The sequence below is a fragment of the Pteropus vampyrus genome, unplaced genomic scaffold (genome assembly GCF_000151845.1).
Source record: "Pteropus vampyrus isolate Shadow unplaced genomic scaffold, Pvam_2.0 Scaffold391, whole genome shotgun sequence".
Lineage (NCBI taxonomy): Eukaryota > Metazoa > Chordata > Mammalia > Chiroptera > Pteropodidae > Pteropus > Pteropus vampyrus.
In genome coordinates this window covers 1,453,888-1,471,701 of record NW_011889172.1, presented here as the reverse complement: position 1 = coordinate 1,471,701, position 17,814 = coordinate 1,453,888, and the positions used below count along the sequence as shown (strand labels likewise).

At 57.3% G+C, this 17,814-nt stretch overlaps 1 protein-coding gene across 1 annotated transcript; it reads left to right on the top strand.

The window, feature by feature from the left end:
- The first annotated feature begins 63 nt into the window (after positions 1–63).
- ZNF653 (zinc finger protein 653) lies at positions 64–15,999 on the top strand. The gene is made up of 9 exons (XM_011380330.1): positions 64–491; positions 5,501–5,544; positions 7,627–7,842; positions 12,177–12,788; positions 12,917–13,097; positions 13,181–13,292; positions 14,377–14,491; positions 15,282–15,381; positions 15,605–15,999. Exons 1-9 carry the CDS (start codon positions 199–201, stop codon positions 15,780–15,782), a joined length of 1,851 nt encoding a protein of 616 aa, XP_011378632.1. The 5' UTR covers positions 64–198; the 3' UTR covers positions 15,783–15,999.
- Positions 16,000–17,814: the final 1,815 nt, after the last annotated feature.

Here is a 17,814-nt window from a genome sequence, read left to right as displayed (position 1 = left end):
AGAAAGTTTTAACAGAAAAGCAGAAAACGGGTGGTTGCATGTGCCTGTTGTGCGCATGCGCAATTTCCGCTTTCGGTCTTCTTTTGACGCTGCAAGGCAATGAGAGTCCGTGAGAATTTTCCCGGCGGCGCGGAAGATGCGCGCCACTTCCTGCCGGGCTCCTAACAACGGGGGAGGCTGGTAACCAGGGAGGGGGGGATGGCGGAGCGGGCGCCTGAGGCAGAGGCGGAGGCTGAGGCGGGAGCGGGCGGGGAGGCGGCGGCCGAGGAGGGCGCGGCGGGCCGCAAGGCGCGGGGCCGGCCGCGGCTTACGGAGTCGGACCGGGCCCGGCGGCGGCTCGAGTCCCGGAAGAAGTACGACGTGCGGCGCGTGTACCTGGGTGAGGCGCACGGGCCCTGGGTGGACCTGCGGCGCCGCAGCGGCTGGAGCGACGCCAAGCTCGCCGCCTACCTCATTTCGCTGGAGCGCGGCCAGCGGAGCGGTCGCCACGGGTGAGGGGGCCCGGCCCGAGGGAGGGAGGGAGCGAGGGAGGAGACGCCCCCGTCCCCCGCTGAGCCTGGTTCCGCCCTCTCCGCTTAGGCTCCGCCCCTGGCACCTCTGAGCCCCGCCCAGCGGCCTGTGTGTCCGACTGTCGGTCCTGGGACGCGCCTGGTTCGCGGCCCCGCCTCCCGACAATCCGAACGCCCAATCCAAGGATGCGCCCAGCCTCGACCCGCCTCCTGGGCTTTTGGCCCCGCCCGCTCGATCTCTGGCTGCCCAATCCTGCTACGGGCCCCACCTGCAAGCTTTCTAACTCCCTGGAGGCGCGGCCCTGCATTTTGAGGCCTCGGTGGCCGGAGGTCCTCGCTGGCCCCTGAGATCTCACAGGCCTCATCCCCTAAAACCCTCACAATGTAGCCTAGGACTAAGATTGCACAGCCTGGGCCATCCAGCCCTGCCTCTCATGAGTTTCCAGTGCCCCAGCTTGGACTGTGTGTGGCCCTATTCCCACAACCTTAGACCCCCACGTACGCTGAGGACCCCTCACAATCCAAGTCGCATTCCGCTGAACCTCTTGGCTCCTCAACCCAAGGAGACTCACGTGAAGAGGAAGCCCTAAGTTAGCTGCACAGGTGGATGGCAGAGACCTTTGCAGAATCTCAATCTTGAGAGAGAGCAGCGTTGGTGGAATTTTTCGCTTCTGGCCACATAGGTTGATGTGATGATTAAATGAGTTAAAATACAGCAAAGAGCTTAGAAAAGTACTGGCACATAGTGAGCACTCTGGGTATTAGCTTGTTAGAATGATGGTTGTTCATCACGAACAGTGCTGCGACACTTGTTCTGCCCTGATTTTATTTGCACATGTTCGCATGTTTCTTTGGGGGAAGATTCCGAGGGTCAAGACTCAACCAGATCCTGCTGAATTGTACCCACCCACTCTTCACGGTGGCAGGCTGGTTTATATGCTGAAAAGCAGGGCAGGAAATGCTGGGTGCTTAAAGCACCCCAACCAGTATCCCGCTATTGGAGTTTCTGATTCAGCTAATCCGAGTAGAGTTGCAGACCCTGTACTTCTTTCTGCAGAGCTTCCAGGGAGACTTGATGTGCAGCTGGAGAACCAATAGCCAGAGGGAGCCCCTGGAGGTCCCTAAGCTGAAGGTGGTATTTGCAGAAGCTTGATTTGCCTGAGCTGGAGCCTGCAGGACTGGGGCGTGGACTCTGAGACAACCCAGACAGTGTGTGGCACAAACCTGGTCCTAGGGCCCATGAGTAGCCCGGAAAATACACTAACCAGGGTGAGGGGTATCCGGTGGGGAATAGGCATGACCAGGGGTAGGGAGTCAATTATTTCAATGCTCGACTGTTTATAACCTGTCTTGTACCTAGAAGGATTTCAGTTCAAGGACTGTAAAACATGGACAAGCAGGTAGAAGTAAAAATTAGAGTGAAAAGAGAAAAGAAAACGAGGGACAGAGTGGGGCCAGGATCATTACTTTTGGGTTGAGGCATAAGCCACAGGAGACATGACAAGGCAGTTTTGTGGCATGATGAGGTAAAAACCTGAACAGAGGGGTTCAAGAGACATAATTGGAATGGCAAATGAGCCATGAATTTGCCTTAGAGATTTCTAGCAGCCAGTGGGAAAAGGGAAACAATGGTCAGTAGCGGAATTTCTGGTGTTTCTTCATTCATTTGTTTAAGGAATATTATTGAGCACCAACTACGTGCCAGGCACATGTATAGGTGCTGAGGGTACAGCAGTGAACAAAACAAAGTTCACTGACTCATGGAGCTGACATTTTAAAGGGCAGAGGGCAGAGGCTTGTCTAGTATGGGTTCAAGGAGGTTCACTCCATTCTCTCTAGCTTCGTGTGTTTGTGTTTGTCTTTTCACAACTTAAACCCTTACCAAGAAAATCAAAAGCATCATTCTGACTCCTATGTTGACATTGAGAGGGGAGGGAAGGAAGTGGGAAACCAGGAAGGAGGTGACTGCACTGGTCCAGGTGAACTATGATGGGGCTGAACCCAGGCCGGGCCATGGGGAAGTAGAGAGAAATGGTTGAAGTTGAGGCCAGCAGAGTTCGCTGATGGGAGTGGATATGAGAAATGCCCCAGATTTGGGCTTGAGCAACTGGAAAGTTGCAGTTGCTGTTAACTGAGAAGGGCCAGATTGGGGGACAAAACGACAGTTACATATGAGAGTCCTACGTGGGGTGTCAAGCTTGGGGTGGTGGTGTGGTGCAGAGAGGGCCAGGCAGGCACTCTGAGTGTGGGAGTCACCAGAGTGATGATGGTATGGTGATGGAGCTTGCCAAGGGGACATGCATGGACGGAGCACACAGGTCTGAGCCCAGTGCCATTGTCCCATGCTTCGAGAAGTTGGGGAGATGAGGGAGAAGCAGTAGCCTAGGAGGCAGGTGGAGGACCAGGCGGGGCAGTGTCCTAGCCCCAGCAAAGGATCCACGGGTCGGATGCTGCTGGGCTGAGTGAGGCAGCCGTTGCTAGTGACCGTAACTGGGCAGTTTGTTACATGGTAGAGAAAACCGCTGACCAAAAGAGCTCAAGGAAGATGAAGGTGCAGACATGGAGACCATGAGTTCTATGGAGACAACTCAGGCAAAGAGTGGCAAGTTGTCAGGGAAGGGGCTCAAGGTCATTTTAATCCAATGTGTTAGAAATATCAGCGTGTTTGGATGCTGGTGGGAATATCAAGTCAAGGGTGAGAGTGAAGGGCAGAAGAGAGCGAAAGACAGTTGCTAGTCACCATTTGGGGCTGGCCACTGAGAAGAAAGCACAGTCAGGCCCTGGAGAAGCCCCAGCAACTGTTGTCCTCAAATGCAGGTGCCCACTGCAGAGAGTTGCAGAGGTGGTAGGACCTGGAGAAGCGGGCAGTGCGGGGAGGCCGTTTGGGTTGAAGAAGAAAGTGCTGCTTTAGGATCAGAAGGTGACCTGACCTCGTTTAATCCCCAGAGCAGCTCTGTGTGAGAGGCACTGATGTTATCCCCACTTCACAGATGAGGAAACTGAGGCTCAGAGGGGATGAGACCTGCTTGAGGTCACAGCCAATCAATAGCAGAGATCAGACTTGAACTGGGATCTGACTGACACCAAGCTTGTCCCCAGCACAATATGTTCCCAGCACTGGCCATGAGATGGTCGAGGTGACCATGGGTGTTTGGACATGGGTTTGGGGTAAGGTCTAGGCAGCCTGGCTACTTGGAGGGGTTAGAGGCTCCTGGGATGGGTCAAGGCGGAGGTGGTTCATCAGGCAGAGTTTAGAGCCTGGGGCAGGAAGGACAAAGGAGGAGCTGTCCTTTGGCTTTTTAGGACCTGCACCCTGAGGAGCTGTCCTGGGACCAGACAGCTGTGGGGGCTGAGAATTGTTATGAGGCTGGACAGAGGACAGAGGTGTTGGGGGTGGAGCTGTGGTACGACCCTGGACTGGTTGTCAGGATATTTGTGGCGAGAGTATGGCCCCAGCGACAGCAAGGAAGTCATCATTCCAGGGCCTGGCTGTGGGATAACATTAATAATCATAACGATTATTGGCACCATTTGCTGAGTGATTACTAATTGCCATAGGTGCCTCATGCTCTTTACTATGAACATAACCTCATGCCAACCTCATGAGGAAGATACTGTTAGATCCTATGCTACAGATGGAGAAACTGAGGCACAGGGAGGCAAAGTCACTCACCCAGGGTCACGGAGCCTGCTGCTGCAGCGTAGAAGAGGAAGAATAAGGAAGCAGAGGAGGCTCCTAGCAAGTCCAGGGAAGATGGATCCAAAGAATCTGCCTTCAGTTTATGTAGAGCTAGTGCCAGGCCACAGCCAGATGGCCTGAGTGGGATGAGGAAACTGCCTGGCAGATGGCCAGTTGATGGCCATCCTGGTGTAGGAGGCCATAGGGGCCCGGCCCTGCCCTAGGCCCCCTGAGGCTCTGGCTCACTGGGGCATGCAGTCAGGGTAGCCAGGGTGGGGAAGGCCCCAGAGGCAGGTGTTTGACGAGGCCTGAACTGGCTGCAAGAGCAGGACTGCTGGAGGGGACAGCACCTTGGGCTGGGGCCCTTATAGAGCAGGCAGTTAGGGTCAGGGAGCAATGCCAGCCCTTTAGGCAGTGACAGTCTCCCTTGGCTCTCGGCCAGCATGGGAGGCAGGCATTGCAGGACCCTAGATGGGGCAGCCCAGGTTCTACGGCTCTGTAACAAAGATCACAAACTTAGTGATCACACAGATTTCTTATCTCACTGTGGATCAGGAGTCTGGCACATTTTAGTTGAGTCTTCAGCTCAGGATCTCACAAGGCTGAAATCAAGGTATCGACCAGCTGTGTCTTCATCTAGAGGCTCAACTGAGAAAGATCTGCTTGCAGACTCCCTCAGAGCGTTGGCAGAATTCATGTGTTCGTGATTGTAGGACTGAGGTTCTGGCAGTCTAGCTGGCTGTTGGCAGGACAGCTCCCAGAGACAGTCAGTTCTCAGGTCCTTGCCACAGGCCCCCTCACATTCTCAGCTTCCAGTCTCTAACTTCAGCAGGACCCTTTTGAGGGCTCCCCTGACTAGATCAGGTTCAGCTCAGTAAGATTCCTCTTGGTTAATTCAGTCACCTAGCTACAGAAGTGGCATCTCACCATATTCACAGGAATGCCCCACTCGTGGGGAGAGGATTATGCAGGGCATGTACCCCAGAGAGTGGGGTCGTGGGGCCTTCTTAGAATTCTACACGCCTCACCAAGTTTCCGTACCACTTTCCGACCTCTCCACTCCCTGGCCACGAGACCTTGGGTTGGCAGCCTCCCTACTCTGAGACTCAGTTTCCCATTCTATGAGGTAGGTGATGATATTAGACCCCACTCCAAGGGCTGGTGTCCATGCAGGAGAGAGCCCAACTGAAGGGCCGCAAGAAATAAAACAGGCCCTGGAAACAGAAGTTAACATTCTGCCCAGAGCGGGATGAGTGTATTATCTCATCATCAGTCAGGCCCTACTCATTCCCCCTGCCTCTCTCTGTTGCAGGAAGCCTTGGGAGCAGGTCCCTAAAAAGCCAAAGAGGAAGAAAAGTAAGTGGGGCTGCAAAAAGGGGTGGGGGGCTGACGGGGTATTGGGAGTATCTGGCTTTGTTGTCTCCTCCCTTCCTCCCTCCCTCCCTCGTGCTCTCCCTCCCGCTCCTTTGCTCCCTCATTCTCTCAACTTTTTGTGGGGGGCCTGCACGTGCCAGGTGCTACGTGGAACTGGACAGACCCAGCCCTGCCTCCACAAAGCCCACAGTCTCGTGGGAAAGACAAGGGCCAGGCTGAGCAGGGGTACGGTGGGGAGGTTAGAGCACCAGGGCCCAAGAGATGGGACCTGACCCAGCCCCGGGTGGGGCCAGGACCAAACTTGTGTTGTGCCCACCAGGGGCACCCTCATCACCCCCATCTCACACACGAAGACACCCAGGAAGGCCGAGTCACCGCCCCAGGCTGCACAGCTGGAAAGTTGGCAGTGCCAGACTGCAGACTCAGGTCCTCACATCTCCTGAGTAGTCCCTTTAGCTCCTTCGCTCTCCTGCCCAGCGTGTGGGAGTCAGCCACGGAAGAGCCAGGCAGAGCAGAGGGAACAGCTTGTGCTGGGGCTTAAAGGGCATATCGCGTGCCAGGCTCAAGGGGAGCTGGACGTGGGCAGTCCGAGCAGAGGCCTGGAACACGTTCCTCCTGCCCCTGAACCCTGAGCTGTGGGTCTCGGGCCCCGTACAGCAGGGTGAGAGCCAGCAGTCCAGGGAGAGCGTCTGGTGGCAGTGAGCCCCTCCCCTTCTCATAGTTCTCAGAGGCAGGGGCCAGATGAACTAATATTGTGACCCCCAAATCCCGAAGGGGTGGAGATAGAGATAAGGAGCAAGTGCTGGGCTAGGGGGCGGCTGCTGGTGGTGCTCCCAGTGGCTGTCACTGTGTTGGAGTCCCCGAGCACCAACCCTAGGCCCAAGGACCTTCCCTGGGCCCCCTCCCATCTTCCAGCCTGGAAGGTCAGGGGCACAGCTTCCTCCCACTTGGTTGAAAGATCAGGATCATCACACATATTGCTGGTACCAATTCCTGGGCATTCGGTGCCCTGTCAGTGCCTTCACTCCCTAACCTCCTCCCTAGCAGCCCTCAAGGAATGGGGACCCTTGTTCTCCCCTGGCCAGAGGGGTCAACTGAGGTTCAGAGGGGCCAAATCACTTGCCTGGAGCCACCCAGCTGGGGAGTGGCAGAGCCAGGATTTGAAGCCATCGGTCTTGCTCCACCGTCCCCACATCCCTCTTGCAGCGTTTGCTCATCCTGCGTCTACTGTGTAGGCGCTAGATATACAGGAGGGACAACACAGATCAGTGTTCCCGCCCTTGGGGCTCTGACATCCAGTGCCAGAGAGACAAGAAACATGGGGACAGACAGATGGTATCTAAGTGCTACCTGGAGACAAAGGACAGCAAGTCAGGTGGGCTAGAGGCACAGGGAGGTGGGGGTGGCTGACCAAGGGAAAGACCTGAGTGAAAGAGGAGGGAGTAAGGCAGTTATCTGTAGGAAGAGAACATAGCCAAGGCAAAGGCCCAGAGGCAGGACCATACCTGGCTCAGGTTGAGGAACTGGGAAGAGGACATGAGGCTGGAGTGGAGTGAGCAAGGGGTAGGGAAGGGTGGCAGGACGTGAGGACAGGAGGTGACTGGGGAGACTATGCAAGGCCTTGTAAACCTCTGGGAGGACTGGCTTTTCCCCCCAGTGAAGTGGGAGCCTGGAAGGATACTGAGCAGAGGACAAATGTGACCTGACTCAAGGGTTCATAGGCGCCCTCTGGTGGCTGTGGGGGGGAATAGACTGTAGGGGGCCAGCGTGGGAACAGGGCAGGGCAGCTAACAATGACTGTGCACCTACTGTTTGCCAGGCACCACTGTTTATATGACTTAACTCATCCAGTGAGGACAGTCTCTGTTCAGTCTGTTACCTTTAGGGTATGTCTCGCCTCTCTGAGCCTCAGTTTCTTCACCTGTGAACTGGGGACAGGCCTAGGCAGGGCTCAGGAAGGTGTCTCAACTCCCAGGACCCAGAAGGCCCTAGTGGTTCTGGGGCCCGCACTGCCCTGGGCAGCCTTGCCCTGCGCCTCACACCCACTTGGCCCTGTGCGTGCAGGGCGGCGACGCAATGTGAACTGCCTGAAGAACGTGGTGATCTGGTACGAGGACCACAAACACCGCTGCCCGTACGAGCCACACCTGGCCGAGCTTGACCCCACCTTTGGCCTGTATACCACGGCCGTGTGGCAGTGTGAAGCCGGGCACCGCTACTTCCAAGACCTACACTCACCCCTGAAGCCACTCAGCGACTCAGACCCCGACAGTGACAAAGGTGGGTCTGAGGGGCAAGGGTACACAGTGACCTCCAATGTCTGGAGGTCTACACCCCTCAAGGGGAGAGTCGCCCTGGCCTCCCCACCTTCCTGGGTCTTGTCAGCCTCAGGCTACCATCACAAACCTCACAGCACCAGGCAGCACTGGCCCTGGCTCCAGGGATGGAGCACGGACTCATCAGGCTGGCTGCAGTCTCCGAGTCTTTACAGAGCCCAATAGGCGGTCCCTATTTTACAGGGGGACAGCCGAGGCACGGGGCAGTTTGCCCATCTGTGCCTAAGGCCAGCCACAGGCGGTGCTGGGCTTGGGGTCCCGGCAGTCTGGCCCGGGGGCTGGAGGGAGGGAAGGGTGCTGGGCCTGTGACTTGCTAGTGCAACTCCTCTCTTCTGGCCTCTTCCTCCTCCTCTGTTCCGGCCCTTTGTCGGATTCAAGATCTGTCTCCCAGTCTCATCCTTTTTCCCTCTCTCCATCCTGCTCTACTTCTCCTCGCTCCCCATTCTCTGCTCTCTTTCTCTCTCATCCTCTCTGTTTCCTCTCTCTTCCTGTTTCTCCTATCTCCTGCCTTTTCTCTGCCTCCCCCCACTGTATCTCTCGTCCATCTCACGCCCTTTCCATCTCTCGTTCCCCACCTCCCATCGCACCGCCCTCCCCATCTCTCACTGTCCCTGCCCCTCTTCTGCCATCCCACACTGGTCGCACGAGTGGGGTGGCTGCCAGCTCAGGACTGGGAGGGACTCAGTAACAAAGGTCCAGTGGGACCTGATGGGGGAGCAGAGGAGACGCTGTGGGTGGTGAGGGGATGCCTGCCTGCCTGCCTCATGGGCTCAGCATGAGCTGTGAGAAGGATCCTGCCAGATGCCCTGCCTGGGCTGAGGGTGGGGTCAGTCACAGGGCTGAATCCTCGCTGGCAGGCATCTTGGAGCAGGTGGCATCCCAGCTGGCAAGGGGAAGCTATGGGCGAGAGGTGTTCCAGGTGGGCACCCTGGCCAATGGCCGTCCCGTTGTTTGTCATTCAGGCCCCCAGCGTGCGGCCCGCCCCTCAGCCATCCTGTCCTGTGCTCTGTTCCAGGCCGACCCCAAGCTACCCTGAGTCTTCCCTCACAGCCCTGTCATTAGCCCCACTGAGCAGTTAAAGAAATTAAGGCGTTGGGAGTAAAATGACTGGCTCATCTGCTGATGGGTCCAGCTGGGATGGGCGTGACACCCAGAGGAGCCCCCTTACATCCCAACCTGACTTAGACACTAGCGGCTGCTGGATCTGGGCTCTTGGGAATGAACACTCGAACCTATTAGCCACGTCTGCTGTGGGTGATGGGGGCCCTTGGGGAGTGGCTGTGTCCCTGGCCCATCCCTGTTCCCCAACAGCACCCTTATCTGCTCTGTGCCTGGGGCAGCCCTGTGCCACCTCTCACTCAGTAAGAGGCCCTCCTGCCAGGGCTGTGGAAGGCTGGAGGTGTACAGCTATTTCAGTCGTGAGTATTATCATCATCTTAAGAGGAGTCTGGTGTCAGCCTTAACAGCTGGACACTGCAGTCAGGGACCCAGACACACACCCAGCCATGCCCCCCAGCTCACTAGGTGACTGCGGCCTCCTTCAGCATGTAGCAAGGACAGGAAGGAGTGGTGTCGGTGGTATCCCCCTACTTCCGCTACTGCCGCCCCAGGGCCTGAGTCGGGGATGGGGCTTAAGATACTACAGATACTGGGAAACATTGATAGGGCGCTTACTCTGAGCCTGGTACCGTCCTAAACCCTTTACACAGATTTACTCATTCAATACCCAAAGTGCCTCCTGAGGTAGGAGCCAAGTTGTCCCTGGGCCCAGAGAGCTTGTTCACACAGCCGGAGGAGCAAGCACTGGGATTTCCCCCAACACACACACATGCATTCTCCATGTGACCCTCTGGGAGTGTGGGACACGTCCCCAGAAAGTGTGCCCCAACTGTGTCACAAGTGTGTAACTTAAGGGACATTTGTTTTTCCTGTCCCCAGTTTCTCCCTATCTGGGGACGTTAGCACCAAACACCTGGGTAAGATGTCAGCCTCCTTGGCCTATAATCACAGCCTTGGTCTCAGATTCCATCATTTTTGCAAACAAGTGCTCACTGTACCATACAGCCTTCTGGGCACTGGGGACTCTGTACAGGTACCCCCTGTCCTTGCGGAGATTACTGTCTAGAGGGGAAGCAGACAGTAAACAAGATAGACAAGTGAACCCCAGAGTATGCTGAAAGGTGGGAAATATTTGGAGGGGGGCGGAAATAAAGGATGGAAAAGGATATGTTTGAGACAAGGTGGTCAGAGGCCTCCCTGGAAAAACACCACTGATAAAGGTGAAGGAGGGAGCCCACACAGGCGTCTGAGAGAAAAGGGTTCAGGTAGAGCAAATGGAGAGTGCAAAGGCCCTGAGGCAGGAAGCTGTCCTGTGTCCCCAGGCACGGGAGGGAGGCCATTGGGGCTGGAGAGGAGACACTGGCCCTGTGGCTGCAGTGAGCGCCTTGGCTGCTATGCCAAGGGAATCGGGAAGAATATTAATTGAGGTAAGGCCAGGTGCTGAAACATGCTGCAGTGCTTCTGACGCGCAACTTGCCTTCCACTCTGGGACCCAGCTTCTTTCTATCCCGCGGCTCTAGTTTCCTCTGAGTGGGAACAGAGGTGGAAGCTTGTGGCTGGGAGCTCACTACCACTCACATTCCATTGGGACCCAGCTGCTGGGAAATGTAGTCCACCTGGGTGCCAGGAGGAAGAGGCTCAGGTTTGGTGAGCATGGCTTGTCTCTTTTACAGAAGTGATGAGTGGGTTCTTGGTTGAAGAGGGACCTGACCTAAGCAGGTGTTCACAGGCTCCCTGTGGCCGCTGTGAGGAAGTTAGACTGTGGGGGTTGGGTGAAGGTGGGAGCCAGGGCACCAGGGAGAAGGGACTGCATGGTCCTGGCAGGGGGATGGTGAGGCCATGACCAGGATTCGCAGGGGAGGTGGGAGAAGCTGTCAGCCTGTGGATGTATTTTGGGTGCAGCGCCAACAGATTTTGCTGACAGATTGGAAGTGGGTGTGAGAGAAAAGGAGAAGTCAAGGATAGCCCTGAGCCTTGGCCTGAGCAACTTGAAGGACAGAGCTGCCATCGCTGACATGGGGACATCCATGAATGCCGCAGTCTTTTTCTGAGAGAAGTTTCAGAGTCCAAAGTTGCTGAGTGTGAAATGCCTTTGAGACCCCTACAGCAGGGGCTGGGCAGCAGAGGAGGCAGTGGAATGTAGGAATCTGCAGCTTCACGGGTCGTCCAGGTGGGAGCTGTCCACATGGAGGCACCAGGGTCTTGATGGTGGTAGCATCATAAAAATAGATATTTGGTCTTTGTTCCCGTTCCTGGCGTAGAACTCCTAAAACCCTTGGAATTCCCTGAGTGATAATGTTTTTCATTTTCATAATGAGTCCCTTTCGGAAGGATCCCCTCTGGAACACACCTGGGTCTATGCTACTGAGGTGACTTAGGGAGTGGCGCCTGGAGAGCTTCAGGAAAGAAGCTGGTCACCAGATACACCAAATATGTGATTAGAGCACGAACTCTCTCAACCCTGCCCCTAGCCCTGGGGAAGTGGACGGGGGGCTGGAGATTGGGTTATGAAAACTCTTGAACAGTGAGGTTCAGAGGGCCTCCAGGTTGGCGAGCAGGAGGTGCGGGGAAGGTGGTCCACCTGGCGAGAGCATGGCAGCCCCATGCCCTGCCCCCTAGTCCTTGCCCTATGCATCTCTTCAATCTGGCTGTTGCTGAGTTATGTCCTTTATAATAAAATTGTAATTGGAGTGGAGCATTTTCTTGAGTTCTGTGTGTTGTCCTAGCAAATTATCAAACCTGAGCAGAGAGTCAGTTGTGGGAACTCCATCTATTACCAGAAGCACAGACGGCCCAGGACTTTCAGCGGGCATCTGAAGCGAGGATAGTCTTATGGGTTCGACACTAGATCCAGGTGGATAGTGTGAATTTTGTATTGAATTGTTGGACACCTGGCTGTTGTCAGAATCAGGGCAGTGTTTAACACCATTGGCCCCCACTGAGACCCTGGGGTGAGCAGAACACTCAGGAGAGGCCCCTGCTAGAAACTTCTAGACCAGAAAGAGCAAAAGAGGCTGAGAAAGAGCTACGAGAGAGGGGCCAGGATACCAGAGTGAGTCTAGAGGCTGAGGGAGGATAGCATCTTTGAGAGGCAGGGACAGTTAGGGAGGTTGGGGACTGAGAAGTAACTGCTGTTTGTGGCAGTGAACCCTGGTGAGCCCTCAACAAACACCAGCTGCTGCCACTATTGTAACCATCCCCTTTCCTCTGTCACCACAGCGGACAATGGCCTGGTGGCCGGCAGCTCCGACTCTTCCAATTCCAGCTCTGGCTCTGACTCTGAGGAGCCCCCTGAGAGCCAGCCAGCCAAGGTGACAGTGGCAACAGCAGCAGTGACCCCCACCAGCCCAGTGGGAAGCAGTGGGCTCATCACCCAAGACGGCGTGCACATCCCCTTCGATGTCCACCACGTGGAGAGCCTGGCTGAGCAGGGCACCCCGCTGTGCTCCAACCCAGCCAGCAGTGGGCCAGAAGCTTTGGAGACAGTGGTGTGTGTGCCAGTACCTGTGCAAGTGGGCCCAGGCCCTGGCACCCTCTTTGAGAACATGCCCCAGGAGGCACTGGGTGAGGTGGTGGCCAGCTGTCCCATGCCAGGCATGGTGCCCGGCTCTCAGGTGATCATAATCGCAGGCCCTGGCTACGATGCTCTCACGGCCGAGGGCATCCACCTCAACGTGGCAGCAGGCAGCAGTGCTCCCGTTGGGGGCCTGGGCGACGAGGTACCCTGCGCCATGATGGAGGGTGTGGCAGCCTATACCCAGACGGAGCCTGAGGGCAGCCAACCCAGCACTATGGACCCCGCCACCATGGCAGGCATGGAGACCAAGAAAGGTCTGGGGGTCCACGCCAGTCTGGGGGATTGGGAGGGATGTGGGAGGGGGAGGGCAAAGAGTGGCCCTGGAGTGGGCTCCCCGACAGCCTTAGTCCCCATGGACACCCACCCTGTGTGCACCCCGTAGAGAAGGAGGACCTATACATGCTCAAGAAGGAGGAGAAGGAGGAGCCAGTGGCCCCAGAGCTGGCAGAGCTGGCGGCGACAGTTCCTGAGAGTACAGAGCCTGAGGCAGAGGCAGATGGGGAGGAGTTGGACAGCAGTGACATGTCAGCCATCATCTACGAGATCCCCAAGGAGCCTGAGAAGTGGGTGTCGGGCAGGTGGGGGTGGAAAGAGGATAGCCAGCCCGGTGTGGGAGCCTCGACTCCATGAGCCCCTTCCCCTCCAGGAGGCGACGGAGCAAGCGGTCGCGGGTGATGGATGCCGATGGCCTGCTTGAGATGTTCCATTGTCCCTATGAGGGCTGCAGCCAGGTGTATGTGGCCCTCAGTAGTTTCCAGGTGAGGCCACTCCCAAGTGGCTGGATGGGGCCTGCTACTGTGTCCAGCTGCCTGTGTGCTGGGGTCTGGGCAGTGTAGCTCGCTAAGGGCCCCACCGGGCCCCAGCAGGCACCACAAGCCTGCCTCCCACACACCCACACGCCCCAGTGGACCTCAGCAGCTTCTCACAGATCCTGCCTCAGCCACAGAGCACCAGATGTCACCTCGCTGCCTTCCCCTCTCACTCTCCAGGGCACCAGTCCTGCCTCCTCAACCAGCCACAGGCTCTTTCTGCACACCCTGAGTGGCTGCCTGGTCTTAGCTTGGCGGTTCCCCACACACTCCTGCTCTTCCAGCCACCAGAACTCCTGCCCAGGCCACTTTGTCAGCTCAGGATGCCCCTGCACCAGGAAGCCCACCCCAGTTCCCAGGGCTGCTGGGGCTTGTGAGCCCCAGGTCACTGCACCACTACGATGTACCTGCAGTTTACCCTCTGGGCCTGGATGGGATGCCCCAAGGGCAGAGACAGGGTCTTGTCATATTGCCCCTCAGGCACAGGAGGTGGCACCAATAGGCCCTTGAATTTGCCAAGTCATGTTTTCATTAAGCACGGATTGAGCACCTACCAGTGCCAGGCCTGGTATTGGGCGCTGGAGCTGTAGATAGGCTAGTGAGTTAAAGAGTGAAAGGAGAAAGGAATGAGTGAATATGCCTGCCCAGGCCTCGGGGGCAGCATAGCACCAGAGCAAAGAGCTTGCAGTTGGGCTGACGGCCCTGGAATCCAGTCCCAGCCCTGCCACTGCCCACCTGTGAGACACGGGCAAACCACCGAGCCTCTGGACCCTCAGTTTTCCTACCCATATACTGGGCTCATGGCTGGGCTCCTTCACAGGGTTATGACAAGGTTGACTGATGTCCCAGCGCAGAGCCTGGCTGTAGGTGCTCAGTAAAGCTATTTGGTCCCAGTTGTGCCCCTAGGAGTCCATCCAAAGTGTAAGGGCACGCTTCTTCCTCCTTCAGCGAGGCCAGCCTCGGCCTGCCTTCCAGCTGCCCTCACCTGTCCCCATGGCACCCACAGCCCCACTCCTGCCCCTCTCGCCCCCAGAATCACGTCAACCTCGTGCATCGGAAAGGAAAGACCAAAGTGTGCCCGCACCCCGGCTGCGGCAAGAAGTTCTATTTATCCAACCACCTGCGGCGGCACATGATCATCCATTCAGGTCAGGCCCAGGGCACAGGGCAGGGGCAGGCAGGGTCCAACCCAGGCGGGGCTGCCCTTCTCAGAGCCGCCTCCTTGTCCTTCACATGGGCTGGTGTGAGATGGCGGAAGTACAGTGCTTAAGCTGGTGCCCACCTTCCTGGTGCTCAGTGAGCTGGAGCTGCACGAGCTGCAGTGACACTGACTGTCACAGTCACGTGGAGCTGGGTAGGAGCTGGTTATCTCGTCCCCAACTCAGCCCCTTGGCCTGTCCACTCCTACAAGGAGGTCGCATGCAGGAGCAGTTCCGGGGCTGAGGGAGGACAGTGAACCACCCCAGATGGGCAGGGTGGGGGAGCGAGCTTGGGACAGTTTCTTCTGCTCAAGCTCCTCCTTGACCTGAGGTGTGGGCTGTGGACACGGTGGCCAGCACTGGTGCCTCTGCCCAACGGAAGGGCAGGGCTTTGGATTTTTCAAGATCAGAACTTTGGGTTTTTATGTGAAATTGCCCAAATGTTCAAATATTGGGGTGAAATTCAGACCCATCTTGGCTTGACAGTTTGCACCTTGTGCCCCTCAGGAACCTGAGTTCACATTCCAGCTCTGTGTGTTTGGTGGTGGTGTGGGGGGCGGGTTCCTGAGCAGCCTTCTGGAGCCTTTCTTTTTAGACTCTCTGGTTATTAGAGTTGGCATTCAAGCCTGGAGGATGTGGGGTTTGGTCCATCTGCACCCTACTTGTTCTCTGAGGTGCAGCAGAAAGATTCCATAGCCCCCTCTCCAAGGGCGGCGCCTCAGCCTTGCGTTTTTCTCAGGTGTCCGTGAATTCACCTGTGAGACTTGTGGCAAATCCTTCAAGAGGAAGAACCACCTGGAGGTACACCGGCGCACGCACACTGGCGAGACACCCCTGCAGTGAGTGACGGGCCGAGGGAGCTAGGAGGGAGGGGATCCAGGCCTGGACCCGCACAGGGCAGGTCCCACGGGTGGCCTCCCCTTGGGTTGACGTGCCCAGTTCCAGGAGGCCTCCATCCCAGATGGCACTGCACGTTTCTGGGGCCCGGCCCCGCCCCTGTAGTTAGGCTCCGGCCGCGCCCGCTCTGACCCCGCCCCGGTGCCGCCCTCCGACTCCCCGCAGGTGTGAGATCTGCGGCTACCAGTGCAGACAGCGCGCATCGCTCAACTGGCACATGAAGAAGCACACGGCAGAAGTGCAGTACAACTTCACCTGCGAGCGGTGCGGGAAGCGTTTTGAGAAACTGGACAGTGTCAAGTTCCATACGCTCAAAAGCCACCCAGACCACAAGCCCGCCTGACTCACACGACCACTGACCGCCCCCAATTAATTAAAAACCCCCGGCCCGCCGGGCCCGAACAGCCGCAGGGGCTGCCCGGACTGCTGGCCGGAAGGAGGCGCCCCTGCCCCGCCCCAGGGCTGGCCCCCCCCACTCTGCCCTGTCTCTGAGCTGGCGCCTGGGGCTGCTGGAACTGTGTCAAGAGAACAGAGCGAGATTAAAGAGCAAGAAAGGAGAAGCCCTTCCCCTAGGCCTGGATGATTTGGGAGGCGGGTGGGGTGGGCCCTTTCTTATCCAACCTGGTCCCTTCCTCCTAAACAAGGCCTGGGGCAGCAGGCACAGGGTTTGACCCTACATGCGGAACAAGGCCTTTTCCTGTCAGCCTCTGCAGTGCCTGGGCAACGCCAAACACTCCCTCCTCTCACAAGGTCGGGGCTGGGAGCTTGGGGACACAAGGAGGTCACTGGACATCTCCCAGAACTTGATCATGACGCTAAGTCCTAATCTTTCATGGCTCACTCATTCCCCACGCTAGAGAGCTCAGAGATCAGTTGGGAGGTGTTCAGTATAGAAAATAGAATAGTGTGTTAGTTTTCTGGGGATGCTGTTTAGGGCAGTGGTCAGGGAGAGCCTCTCTGAGGAGGTGGCATTGGAGCATGGAGCATGGAGTGGAACGACAAAGAGATTCCATCCCTGAAGAAAGCTGGGGGAGGCAAATCCCAGGCCGAAAGAACAGCCAGTGCCAAAGCCCCGCGATAGAACGGGCTCGGCGTGTTCCTGGAACAGGAAGCCTCTGGGGGAAGGGAGTTGGCAGCCGCGAGGTGGCTGCCCTAGCCCCATTTCCCGGAGGAGGATGCTGAGGCCTCCCTCCTCATCCTGCTGACCGCCAGGGAGAGGGGTAGGGAATGAGACCAGGCCGCGCAGCCACCAGGTGGCGCGCAAGCCGCTTGGGCCCTGGCGGCCGCGGTCACGTGACCGCGGAGACCGCAGCAGCGAGCTGGGGCACGTGCCCTGGGGAACCCTGTGGCGTCCTGTACATTGGCCCCACCGACTCCTTAGCAGCTTGTGGGGCGGGGCCGCGGCTAAAGCCTTATTTTACGTTTCTGACGGGGAGCTACCCCAGTTAGGGACGGAAGTGTCGGGCCGCACATCCCCCAGCCACCCCCTCGCCTCCGGGTTCAGTCCCCTTTGCTATTCCCAGCAGTTTCCATGGGAAACGTAGTCTGGTCTGCGAGCCCAGAAGTAGCCCCCCATCTCGACACAGGCACAGCTTCTGATTCTACAGGAGCTGGGAGAATAATGGGGTGGGGAACAAACCATCGCTCGAGGTCCCCAGGGTCTGCAGGCACGTTGCCCCAGCAAACCCTAGAGGGGCCACCTGGGGACCTGCATCGCGGCCGCCCAGACTGTACGGATCACTATGATTGGCCTGCTCTCTCCATAGCGTGGCAACGCTCTCTGCTGCGCGCTGTTCTCATTGGCTCAATCTCCAGGGTGTCCTCCCTCAATTCGTTCTCTCGAGGGCCGTCCCTGATTGGTCAAATTAGGCTCTCCTTGCAGGGTTTGATGGCACTCTTGGACAGGCTAGAGCCTTAAAGGATGTTCAGGGACAAGGATGGGGTGGGGGCTGTGACTCCCGGGTTTAGGGAGTCCTGGCTACTACTATCGCAGCGCCCTCGACGGGGCCGTCAGGCCGCTGTCTCTGGTGCTGAAGCCCCACTCGAAGGCGTCTCTCCCTAGCGAGCAAAACTTGCCCCTGCTGACAGCCCCAACGTAACCATGCACTTGCGCCCGCGCACCCAAGGTGGATGCGCCACCCCCTATACCCTTAGTAGTAGCCAGGTCCCCCCCCCCCCGCCAGCAGAGAGGAAGAATGACTCCACAAGCAAACCAATCACAAGCCAGGAAAGCCAGAACGTTTAAAGGCAGATCTGCCCACTCCAAGTTTATAGGGCCTGAGAGGGTCCAGTGGTTTCCCAGGACTGCAGGGTGCCAGGCGGTTTGCTTGGAACTCTAAACCCCAAACCTCTTTACCTCCTTCTCAGCAATACCA